This window comes from Ixodes scapularis, unplaced genomic scaffold (genome assembly GCF_016920785.2).
Source record: "Ixodes scapularis isolate PalLabHiFi unplaced genomic scaffold, ASM1692078v2 PGA_scaffold6__148_contigs__length_123643588, whole genome shotgun sequence".
NCBI classification, from domain to species: domain Eukaryota; kingdom Metazoa; phylum Arthropoda; class Arachnida; order Ixodida; family Ixodidae; genus Ixodes; species Ixodes scapularis.
The window spans coordinates 60254042-60266817 of NW_024609881.1; the positions used below are offsets into that span (position 1 = coordinate 60254042).

Below are 12776 nucleotides of genomic sequence, written 5' to 3' on the forward strand. Positions count from 1 at the left end.
AATGGAACGATTCAGCCATTCCAGGAGTGGGAATGGGCTCAGTGTCTCCATTCCTAGGAATTAAAAGGAATTGAATTATCGAAAACTCTAATTCCCCGGAATGGAATTGGAATGGAATGGGGGTGCCCATTCCGCAACACTGCTCGATACATCGAATCCTTCAGGCTGGCAATCGTGGGCATATCTGCTGCTTCTTCATCTGGCACCTAAAATAAATTTAGTGTTTTCGTTTAGAAAACTTTGCATGATACTTAGTAGGCGTTATAGATATAATAATTTGGAAGAAAACTGCAGAGCAGGTTTGGAGAAGTTCCTCGTTAAACAACCTTGGCAGGGGAGTGTTCGGTTGGGTGCTGCTGACGTTTTCGGCGCCAAGCGCAGCTGGTCCCTCACAAGCCTCGGCTCGTCTGCTGCATGGTTATTTGTCGCCTATAAGTAAAAGGGGCGTAAATGTGCAATGGCATGTTAACGGCCCTTAAGCATATACCTGGTGGCGCTAATAAGAGTAAGTAAGAAACGAATCAAATAACAGTGGTTTCTATCATGCATAAACAGACCGTTAAGGACAAATCGGATGGAGCAACTAACGGGATCTGCTTTTCACGTTGTCTTCTTCAGTCGAAATCAAAGCCCCGCATCCTGATGAATTGTAACGGCAACTAGACGAAACCATTCCGTTTGCTTTCATTTTCTGTTTGTGACATATGTAACCTTCAAGATAAAGGCGATTTTCTTCTCCTTGTTTCCTTTCTACAAACCCGGACATTGCCCCTTACTGATGTCTCACTGTTGATTGGGTCGTGTTCTATTTCGGAGTGCAACGTTATTTTTTTTAGTGTGAGGGGGACATAGAGTTTTGTGTTTTGACACAAAGACTGTTCGGCGTTTTATGACTCAGCGCCAGTGTTGGGGTAACGCATTACAAGTAACGACGTTACCGGTAACGCGTTCCTTATTTTCGGTAACGCGTAACGTACTTGTTACTTTTTTTAAAACAGTAACGAGTAATGTATTTACGTTACGCAGTTCGAGTAACGGGTGACGGCCCTTACAAAAAATTGTTCTGCTTTTCTGTTGAAAAGCTGTTGAAAAAAGTCAATAGAGGATATAGAATGTCAACAACTTTTCTGTTTACTTTTTTTTTGAATATTGGCCCACTTTTCTAATGAAAGACCACTTTTCTAATGCACTGAATACCTGAATCACTGACCCATTGACCGCCCCAGAGCCTTACGCCTTATAGTACGGCGGAAGGCCCCATGCCTTCCGTCGTGCTTTGACTTCACGCGCGCGCTCGAGGTGCGCGAACCCCGAAGCGTTGTCAAGGGTAGTAGGCTCGCGCTGGACACGGAACAACTGAAGCTGCTTCCCGTTCTCACCTTGTCAGAGACTATTGAAAAACTTACCAACTTTTCACATCCAGTCGATGTGTACAATGTTCAATGAGAAGTCAACAGAAAGTCTGTACCTTTTCTAATGACACTGGCTACAGAGAGTCAACAGAACATTTTCAACGCGAAGTAAACAGAACGCCTGCAGTCATTTTGATGAAACTGTCAACAGAAAGTCAGCAGAAAAAAAAAATCAAAATAAAGTTAATAGGAAGTCAACCGCTTTTCTTTTGACTCAGGCTGAAGAAACTCGTCAGAAAAGTTTCAACACAAAGTCAACAAACTTTCTGTTGACCATGTCACCAGAAAGTCAAAGTCAAAAGGAAGTAATCAGTGTCAACAAGAAGTCAACACGTTTTCAATAAAAAGTCAAAAATCATTTTTATAGGGGGATTTACGTCGCTGGTTACTTTTACTTCAGAGAACTTAAAACAAAATTATACAAATTGTTTTTCGTGCTTCTAGGCGCCAAGCTAAGTGATCTTTTGTTTTCTTTGCGTTTTCCTTTGCATTTTTTGTGAGTGTTTGGGTCAAGCCATAAGAAAACAAAGTAATTATGTTAAGTGGCTGCATAGACATGATGTTTCTGGAAATATGGGGATTAAGTATACGTTTAACGTGAAAACATCAAACCTACCAATTCATAACTAAAAAAGTAACGCAAAAATAATGTGCGTTACTTTATATCGGTAGCTGTAACGCGTTCATTTTATTTTCAAGCAATTGAATTTATTGGCTTTATGTAGGCACTAGGCCTACGGTAACAGGACAAAAGGCAGATTAGCTCTGCCTGACTTGAGCCTATCACCCGTTTACAATGGTCAGCAGGCGAAAACAAAAACAATTATTATTAACGATAACAAGGAGATACAATAGCCCATCCGCAACAATCAACACAGCCTGTTTTGTACAGGGCTTATACTATCGTTAGTGCACTTGATACTTTGGAAATAAATGAGACAGGTAATACAACTCATACACAATGAAAATATAATCTAAAAGTATGTATTCGACATGATATGAGAGAAGGTACCACTGTAGACTAATTTTAAAGCTGTGTTTTGTTCCACAATCTGAGATTATTTTCCTAACGGATGGATGTTTATTTAAAAAATCAGGTATGAAGTATGATAATTAATGATGTCCATAATTCGTCCTAGACCAAGGTCTTCTATAATAGCCGTGTCGGAGATTGTACTGTGTATTACTAGGAAGAAGTGCGTAAAAAAACGGGTGGGGTCACTAATTATTTCGAGTGGTAAGAAAACTGTGTTTAAAATATGAAAGCCGCTTACACTCTAAGAAACGCCCGTACGTCTACTTTCCCGCAGAACACTCGGAGATCCAATCACCGCAACTTGCGGAGGCAGCTCAGCGAATGACGATGCCGAAACATATTTTTACACAACGCAGTCTGAGTTGTGACATTAATCAATACAAAACATCAGGCTTGCATTGCTTAATGTCACAACTGAGACTGCTTTTTTGTCTAAACATATGTATCGGTATCATCATTCGCTGAGCTGCCTCCGTAAGGTGCGCTTAATGGATCTCCGAGTGTTGTGCGGGAAAGTAAACTCACGGAATTTTTTAGAGTGTACAACTCCCTGTAAGACCGAATTAGAGCGCAGCTCTCGAGGAGGAGGAGGGAAGGGTACTGAGGGAAGCGTATAGTCCTTCATCCTCCTCATCTCCTCACCCTGCCTGATACTTCTCATGGTTACACCGATAGCGCCGGCGACGCCGACGCCATCGGCGTAACTGTGAGGTCACGTGACCCTCACGACTTCACGGGGGTCATTTCATCTCACAAGGGTGACGTGACGTCGCCGGGGCTACGCGAACTCACTGGAGTCACGTGACCTCATGGGGATAACATGACTTCGCGGGGTCACCTAACCTAATGGGGGTCACGTCACCTCACAAAGGTCACGTGACATCCCCGGGGTCACGTGACCTCACGGGGGTCCCGTGACCTTACGGCTACGCCGATTGCGACGCCGACGCCGCTCAAGCCTGAAACGGGAGCCTAAGATCTGCGCTCCAAAAAAACGGTGCTGTGTGGTCAGTATGTTGAAGGTTTTTGTACTACGTATAGCTTTTGTTTTCGCAAAAGAAACAACCTATAAATATTATTTTGTTGTTATTCAACCGCAAACTAATAAATAGTAATGAAGATGAAAGTAACTAAAGTATAGTACAACTGACGTTTTAACCTGCATGGAACCAGCAATCTAATTTTGTATAAAATACCAATAAATGTCAAGATGCTCGCATGCTTTTTATTAATACGAGTTGTGTCCAGCATAAATTTCTTCTGACAATTTATAAACGCTTACACGCTCGATCACACAGTCATAAATATTTTTTAAATAATTCTCAATCGTCAGGTTTACCTCGTGGCTTAAAAATATCATATTTTGTTTTCGTAACATTTAACTGAAGTTGATTAGAATCAAGCCAGTCCGATAACTCGTTGGGCCACGCGTTAGCAATAACTTCTAGATAACGTAAAAATGGACCAGAAAAAGATAAGCTTGTATCGTCGGAGTCCAAAACTATTTTAGGAGTGCTTAGGATAGATACAATATTATTAACATAAATATTAGAAAAAACAGAGGACCTAAAATAAGCCCCTATGGAACCCCATGCGAAATTTGTTCTGGCTTGGACCGGTAACCATTAAAACACGTATATTGTGACCGTCAAGATAAGTAACTACGTACCAAATCTAAAGCAACACCTCGAATTCTAAAAAAACGGTAGTTTATAAAACAATATATCATGTTTAATGAGATCAAACGCTTTTCTGTCGTCTAAAAATATTCCAGTGGTAAATAGTTTATTTTGAAAATGTTGAATGATTTTTCTTTGGTACTAAGTACCGCCATTTTTGGTGACTTTTTTTTTTCTTGAAAATCGTATTGCTGCATTACAAGGACATCTCTTTCATTCAACAATTTGCAAAAGCGTTTTTTATCAGATGTTCTGATACATTTAAAAATAAGGGAAATACGGATATGGGCCAATAGTTACTAATGTTGCCAAAAGAACCTAGGCTTTGTGCCATGCCATGGGGAAAAGTATTAAGGCTCGTTCATACTCTTGCAGCCGAGCACGACCAACAGAGACAAGACCGGTTTTTAATCCTCTTGCAACTTCTTAGGAGCAGCTCCACTGCGGCGGGGCTGGTCCAAAGACACCGCAAAAGGCTAGAAAACCGGTCTGGTCTCTCTCGGCCGTGCTCGGTCGCATATATGTGAACGGCGCTCTAGTTGCTAATGGAATGTTACATATATGCTGTAGAGCTGAACACAAAAGATGCGCGACAGCTATGATTGGTATGGCCTTGATATCATCTGCTGTAATGAGTAACGTATTTCGTTACTCTTTTTCGGTAACGCCTACAATACTGCTGCAGCGCCCACGATGCATCTCAGAAAAATGAAGAATGGAATTCCGGGTCCCGATTTTTGCTCGACCTCTGCTATTTCCCCTCTGAATTTACGGGGAGATTACGTCACATGACTTTATGTCACGTGACCTATAGAACAATGTTGTTTCTCCGCTAAATATGGCGGAAAAAGTGATGTCATGTGAGTTGGTCACGTGACCAAAACGAAATTTTAATTTGCCTGCTAGATTTAGCGGGAATATTGACGCCATGTGACCTCAGCACCAATTCAGTTTCTCCGCCAAATTTAGAAGAAGAAATGACATCCCGTAACTTTGTGACACGTGACCAACGCACGAATTCAGGAAAGAAGTTGTCTAAGTAGAAACGGTAAATCACTTGCGGACATTTTTATCTATTTTACTGCCATGTCCCTTGTGATTTTATACAAATTGCTAAACCTGAGTAGTTTCTATAGTAACTAAGATTATTTACATTTACCTATTATATAAATCACAATACTGAACATATTTTTTTCATCAGGTACAATTGTGGAAACCCGCTCTGCAGCACTATTATATCAAAGACACAACATTGCATCAAGCTGAGCAACACAATATTCTTGCAACCCAGAAAACATGAGCGTTAACAGCATGGTGGATAATAAAAGTCTGGACGATTTAAATCGTGATTTGTGTCATAATTTCAAAAGTGCTTTAAATCATACCTGCTTCACTACAATATTTTGAATAAAAATATTTCCACAAAAATAATACTAAAATAGTTTTTTTTTACGTTTCTACTTTCTATCATGCATTGTATATTACTTGTTTTCTTTTTTAATCAAGGAATCGCTAATCAAAACAAAAAATCTCATAACGCACTGAAATCAAAAATAAAGTTGTGCCTGACCATATCGAACCACACAATATTAAGCTGTTTATTTTTTCTACTAGAAAGTCAAAGTTTACTAAAAAAACAGTCCGTTAATCTTCAAATTTACAGTAATACATCTAGTTATCAAATGCACTCTTTTATAGCTCTAGTAATGTAAAATGCATTAATCTGGTATAACGCAAAAAATCTCGTTTAAATCATAGGCATCCAATAATTTGTAGTTAAACAAAAAGTTACTGTTTTTCGCTCCCTGGAATTCCCTAGGCAAAGCGCAATCTGATCAAACGGTTTCAAATAAAAAAAAAAAGTCGAACTATATGACAAAAAGTTCGTTTTCTTCTTAAAATTTTCAGTGCACAATTGTGTTGCACTCTTGTCGGCAATAGCAAGACTTTCAAATTTAGAGATACCAATGTGTGGAGGTTGGACAATGAATACGCACTGGAAACCGGAATATTCCAACAAGCTGGAGGTTTATTCGGGGCTTGCGAACCGTCTTGAAGATTGCATTCACCTTCGTGGAAGAAATAAGGCATTCGAACGGGTGTCAGTAATCGGAGCACGAAAGCCTCAATAAGCACTTTTTGTTTGGTCAATGAAAACTGACATTACTATATTATTTCTGAACAAGAACAAATGTAAACCATACGCACCATGTTCATCAGCCTTATGATGTATCGAGTCTGTATTAATTTGCTTTCCTTGAGGGCCATGTGGATTACACTGTCAATCATGACGTACATTTCAGGTCGCCACACGGTGGGTGGCTCTGCAGCGTCATCTAGAATGTTTCAAATCATGGCACGCCCTCAGTGCTTCGCAAGTTTAGAATGAACTGTGTAATCATTTTTTTTAAATATGCACGCTGCCAGATAAGTTGATCTTGTTTTCTGTGCAAGATACTGAAACAGTCTCTCCAAATAAAAGTTTTCAAATTCATTATATCATCAAAGTGCGGTCTCGAATTGTAGTTACTCGCGCAGCACGTGCTGACGTCTACCAAATTATTTAAAAGCAAAATCCTCATGCAGAAAATTTAGAGTTTCTACTGTGTACAGAAAATTGCATCATGGTGATAAAATGGCCAGTATGTATGCCGCGCATGTAACTAGAATTGCAGCCTGCTTCTTGGTTATTGTAGAATTGGTTGAGAGGACTGCTGAAAAAAGTTAATTTTTTAAAAAACAAAATAAGCTTACTTTTTGGCAGTAGACTTCCATCGGAACGTTCTTCAACGGGAACTGTAAATATCATAGTAATACTGAATGTGAAATGTAATCAAATTCAAAGGTTATATCTTTTTAAAGGCATTCTTCTTCAGCAAAATTATAGAGGAACGCTTCGTGTTTTGCTGTCAATTAGTTTTTGTTTGTATTTTTCTTTTTTGCTGTCCCGTTTTTGCGGTTTTTAGTCGTTAAGATATCTTCAAGATAATTTTCTCAAATTGTTAAAATATCCGATACCAGTGCATATGTGTTTATCAAAATACCATCACCTCAAAACTGAACCATGCCGAAATAAAGTAGATAACTCTTTTTGCTTGAAAGAAAAGACGACGAAGTGACATTTTTGCATGTGTTACCTAAAAAGCAACCATAATTAAATAAAAATATGAGACGTTATAATTGTCAGTATATTCCGCTCAGGCTGGAAACGGGCCCCTAAGAGCTGCTCTCTAAAAATACTGAGGGGCCGTCGCCTTTTCAAGAACTTCTCCTTTTCTCTTTCCAATCATAATCAATTAATGCGCTCATTTCGCCACGCTATAAACATAATGTGTTGATAGAGAGAAAACGGCAGGTGAATTAATTCATCGAGAGAATAAATGGCAAATAACTGAGAGCATACCAGTATTGACACTGCACGTGAAGCGAACGCTGAAGGAACTCGGTCGTACGTTTCTAATTTCTAATCATTTCTGCTTCAGGAAATCTAGCCTTTAATGATGGAATTTTCAACAAATATCTAGTGTATAGTGTTTGATTCTGTCACTTACTTCCCAAGTGGATCGCCTCTTCAGGCGTCGGTAGCGGATATATTCTGTGAGGGACTCGGCCGGATTTTTCATGTATTCTCAATGGCTCAATTCCATGTGTAAAGTTTAGGTATCCTTCCTGTTAAAAAAGTGAAAGATTTCTGAATATTGCAAGCATAGCCCGTTGCAGACCGTTTGTGAATCGCTAAACAAACTTTTTATCCTTATTAAAAATTCAATTGAATTGGAAGCAATTTATGGGGAAAGTATTCTAAATATATATTTTAAAGTTCTCATAAATAATGTTCTTTAGACGCTGTGGCGATGTGAACTTCCAATATGCTTAATACACCTTCATTTTTATGAAACTTAAAAAAGCACTCCAGGTTTATAAAATGTTCGCGAAAATCTATGCAGTTAGCAAATAAAGGATTTATAAATAACGATTGCATAACCTCCTCTACATTTCTATAATCGTATTTATTGTTCCTATAAGCATATATACTTTAAAAAAAATTGTACGTACCATTTCAATTCCCACGTCTGTTTCAGTAATCGTAAAGGACGCCTTGTGTTCCGAATTTTCATAAACACTTTCACGTATGTCTGTAGTATCCATCTGAAAGAACATATTATGAGTAAAATAACTTCGAAGGAATATTCATATTAGTAGCAGCTGAAATGCTAAACAGTTATATTTATAGCCAAGCTATCTATTGCTAGGGTTTCGTGGATGATTTGTGTACGTCAAGAAAAACTCAGGCCCTCAATTTGGGGCACACTCGCTTCATTTTATGCAAAAGCTTGTGTCTCATCACTTGGTTATGCATTTTCAGTAGATTAGTTATCAATAGCTTCCATTTTCAAGATCAGTAGACTCCCACGTAGATAATAAAGGTTTTTCAAATATTTGGGGCTGTGCTACTCGTGTCAGCTATGTGTACTGTCGCACCGTTATCAAGACCTAAATCTGGTCGTACCTTTGTTCAAAATTCTTTGACACGCCTGTGTCGTGTGCTAAACAGCTTCACTGGTCATCCACCTTCTCAGAGTGGAATTGCTCATGTTTTTTTTTGCAAGCTAATGCATTTTACAAAAACACAGTAAATGATAACATTTAATGAATTTCAACGAGACGCAGAACGAATATCGGGGTGAATGGTTGTGTAAACTATCGAGGAAGTAAAAGTTTCTCAAAAAATGCAAAAAAGAAATCGTAGGAGGCGGCACGTCATTTAAACAAATGTCCGTTTTTTACGTTATAATTAGCGGAGACAATTCTGCATGAACGGCATCTTGAAATGTACGAAAACTTCCAAAGGCACTAGCGGGCACATCATAAAGCTTCTGAGCGAGAAAATACCTGGAATGTTTATTTTCTAAGTAAATTAAGTGAATTTCAAACAATGAGGCAGAAGCATGCTTTTTTGTGAAAGGTAATCTTTTCTTACCAATTCGTGATTCACCTCTCCATACTTAGCCTCGGAAAAATACAGACTGTCCCCTAAAACACTGGATTCTTCCAAGTCTAAGACGTAGTCTTTAGAAAGTTGAACAGCGCCTCTTGAGTTGCCGCTTCTGCTTTCAATCAAAACCGGATACACGACACCTGGAACGTAACCGCTCCTGTTATCCGACCGTTCCATACTCGCAACAAACTTCTCGGTACAGAGGAAGAAACAAAACGGTGGTCACAGGTCACGGTATTTTTTTTATAAAAAAATCGTACGTAGATCTCCCAGCAACGTTGCCTTTCACAAACAAAAGACAATTAACTCAACAAAAATAAGAAAACCCTTCTGCAATGACAAGACGTTAGAAACGTAATGCAATAAAAGCACACCACGTAAAGCAAGCCTGCACTCATGTGAATAGTTCGAACGGAAGAGATTTAGAAAATACGGGGAAGGGGAGGGGGGCATCTTCCAATCGTGTTTCGTTAACACTATTTATCCTTTCATATGCATTTCTTAATATGCAGCCCATCAGAAGATATGCTACTTCCCTAGACTTCAAAATGCTATTAGAGTGCGATACCACATAAAAGAGAGGGACTGAAGAATCTAGATTACCTTGTTGTCAAATTTTTGTTAATGATGGTTATAACCTTAATCTTTTGTACCACGCCTACGTTCCTGTTCTTGCGAAAACCTTTTGGCAATCTATCAAACCTTTCGCTCTTCAGCGCTCTAATTGTACGGCTCCATGATGAATGGAACATCGTTTTGGGACGGGCACATACATTTGGTAACTACGATTGTACAGGTATTCTGAACAAACAGACTCTAAGAAAAGCGCGAAGAGTAATTTTCTCAAAGGCCCAACAACGCGAAAGGATTTCTGGCAGATTGGAACTCGGGAAAACAAAAACATTACGTGATTGTGCATTCCGTGCACGTACAATGCAATTGGCGTTTCAAATTAAAAAGCCACAATTGCATCGTCTCTTTATTTGAAGGTGTAATAGGAGGAACCAAGTGCATGGTATTTACAAAGACCTGACGTTTGTCAGACGTTGATACGCGAACAACTGCTTCCAGTGTGATGACCCCGGTGTCGCTTTCAACCAATTTATGACGCGCTTTGGCTGGCTGAACTGTGGGGTACGATGCCTTTAGAACTCGTTTGTGACTGGTGCGTTCAGGATCCTATCGCACCCATGCCTTAAAAGTAATCCCGAATTTTTCACAAACGACCTCACAGGAGCCAAAGTGTCACGCTCACGAATGTCGCAACCATTGCGCTTGGTGCCAGAATTCCCGGGCAAAATTAAAATGGAAAGCTCGTACATTTGGCTTGTACAACCACCGTTGCGACACCCCCAGGATCCTGACCAACGGCATAGAACTTATATGACGTCAGAGTGGTTGAGAGTACAAGAATTTCGTTCGCAACTTCTATGTCACAGATATAAAAAAAAACATAGAATCACTAGGTTTGCGTTAACCCAGACGCAATTTCATTTCGCTTGTGTTTTAAAGACCTTTGGATGTAGTACCGGGTGTATCAAGTAGCGGTCAAACGCTTTAAATCGACCGAAAATTTCGTTTTTTAAACTATCGCTCTACGATGTTCTGCAGCTTTGCACACAAGTGGTGCATTTGTTCTGTAAAATTTGGAAAGAGCGAGCTTACCTGAGAAAAATGTAAAAAAAAAGGCTTAACTCCTATGGAAACGCAGCGAAGTCAACAGTCTTCAAACAGTAGGGCACCCTATTGACTGAAGACCGGTGGCTTCGCTGGGTTTCCACAGGAATTAAGACTATTGCTTTCTTTACTTTTTTCCTCGGGTAAGTTCGCTCTTTGCAAATTTTATAGAAAAATATGCGCCGCCTGTGGGCAACGCCGCACAAAATCGTAGAGTGATGGCTTAAGAAACCGAAATTTGCGGTATATTTAAATACCTGGCCGCTATTTTTCATACCCGATAGAATACCAACGTATTAAAATGTTCCATTCAAAGCGCCATGTTATCGGGAGATATAGCGGCATATATTTATAGGACGCCGCTTCTACAATCATTGACAACCTAAGTGAAGGACGTGCTGACTGACGAGCATCTCATTATTTCTTCTCATCCAGTAGGATTGCGGTATTAGAGGATAAGAACACGAAAAAAGCAATCACGAAGCAAGAACCAAGAGTATAAGATCAAGCCACACTCTGCGCGCCTTATTTGTCAGCGACTATGAAGGAATCTGTGAATACAATCAATGCAGCGTGTCTACCCCAGCCTATTTAAAGATTTAAACTAAGCCTTTGGGGGCATGGTGCATGCCGTAATACAAATTATTTCTCGTCTGCAATATTGTGTGCGGAATTTCCATGATATTTGTTTATCGTGCCCAAAAGCTCGAAAGTTGAAGCTAGGGAGAAATGTAAAATTCGATTTTGCGTCACTAAGAAAACGCGATGCGGAAGCGCCTGAGTAAATAGAATGAATACATCACCGGCATGAGCAGTAGCTACGCTGAAAATGATGAGTGTAGCCAAATACATTTTCCGTCATAAAAACGTCCTTAAGGGAAAAATTTATATTTGGAAATGAAAGAATGCCTTTGTCAGGAACCTCTTTAAAGGGTGAAAAGGTTAAGCGCCCTTTAACATAATACACAAAATGCGAGATAATGAACACAATAGGCAAAATGACGTACACAGGAAGTTGCATTCAATATGTTAAAGGCAGCTTTTGCACAAGACGAGCATTAACTCCGGCAATGGACCTTTTTCAAACGTCAGAGCCATCTCGTGGCAGTCTCAATACCTCTCATTTCTCCGCACTGATGACGGTGATAGAAGATCAAGATTGTCTACCTTGAAACACTCCCGATTTTGTGAATCAAAGGCGACTTTCAAGGGCCAACTTGTTAGAAAGGATTCTCCGCTTCTCTGTGGTATGCTTTCAAAAGCGTTCGATTCTCCAAGAGTGCAGAAGCTTCGTAGCGCCGCAATTAGAGCGTCGAGTTTGGGTCTGCACGTGGCAGGGAGGCTAACATTTGAAAATGGTCTATCGAAGCGCGTAAAAAAAGATACGGCAGCCGTTTGGTTATCGCGGTTGAGACTAAAAATGGCTTGCACTTACGACACATCAGCGGCCATTCTGGTGTCCATTGCTGGCTGTGCACGTGGGTTCTGCATCAATGCATGAAAATAAGTATGTAATATGACGTCACATGCCGGCCACACACAAACGCCGCGGCTAACGAGACATGTTATTGTCACAAAACCAGCCCGTCGAAGAAGCGGAAGAATACACCAGCGGTTTTCGACAAATGGCTTCCTCTGATATATCGTCGCTTCGATATCAAAAAGTGCGATTCCATACACTGAATAACAGTCATAGCACGTAAAACCGGGATTAAACAATCGTGTACTTTCTGAGCGGCATCTGCCTTGCTACTCGAGAAGGTCTGAACAGCTCTCAAGGGCTAGCTTTACTCAAGTGATTTCTATTGACATATTTACGACCGAGTTGGCATCGCGCTTGTCACCCACGGGAATGCACGGGGCTAGGGCCCCACCAGCCAAAGTTCTCATTTTATCTTTCTCGTCTCTGCTATAACGTTCTCAACTTGTAACGTATCCCTCGTTCGTGTTCGAAATGTTCTAGACCACAGAGT

The 12776-nt window shown here is 40.0% G+C and overlaps 1 protein-coding gene across 1 annotated transcript in view; it reads right to left on the bottom strand.

Annotated features, from left to right (window-relative positions):
- Positions 1-11655, bottom strand: part of LOC115332159 (venom metalloproteinase antarease-like TtrivMP_A) — a 33051-nt gene extending 21396 nt beyond the window's left edge. The window contains exons 1-7 of the mRNA XM_042286116.1: positions 11607-11655; positions 9109-9266; positions 8184-8276; positions 7679-7796; positions 6882-6923; positions 6336-6463; positions 6125-6196 (exon numbers count right to left, since the gene is read on the bottom strand). Coding sequence (XP_042142050.1) covers positions 6125-6196; positions 6336-6463; positions 6882-6923; positions 7679-7796; positions 8184-8276; positions 9109-9266; positions 11607-11655 — 660 coding nt within the window. The remainder of the gene's footprint in view (positions 1-6124; positions 6197-6335; positions 6464-6881; positions 6924-7678; positions 7797-8183; positions 8277-9108; positions 9267-11606) is intronic.
- Positions 11656-12776: the final 1121 nt, after the last annotated feature.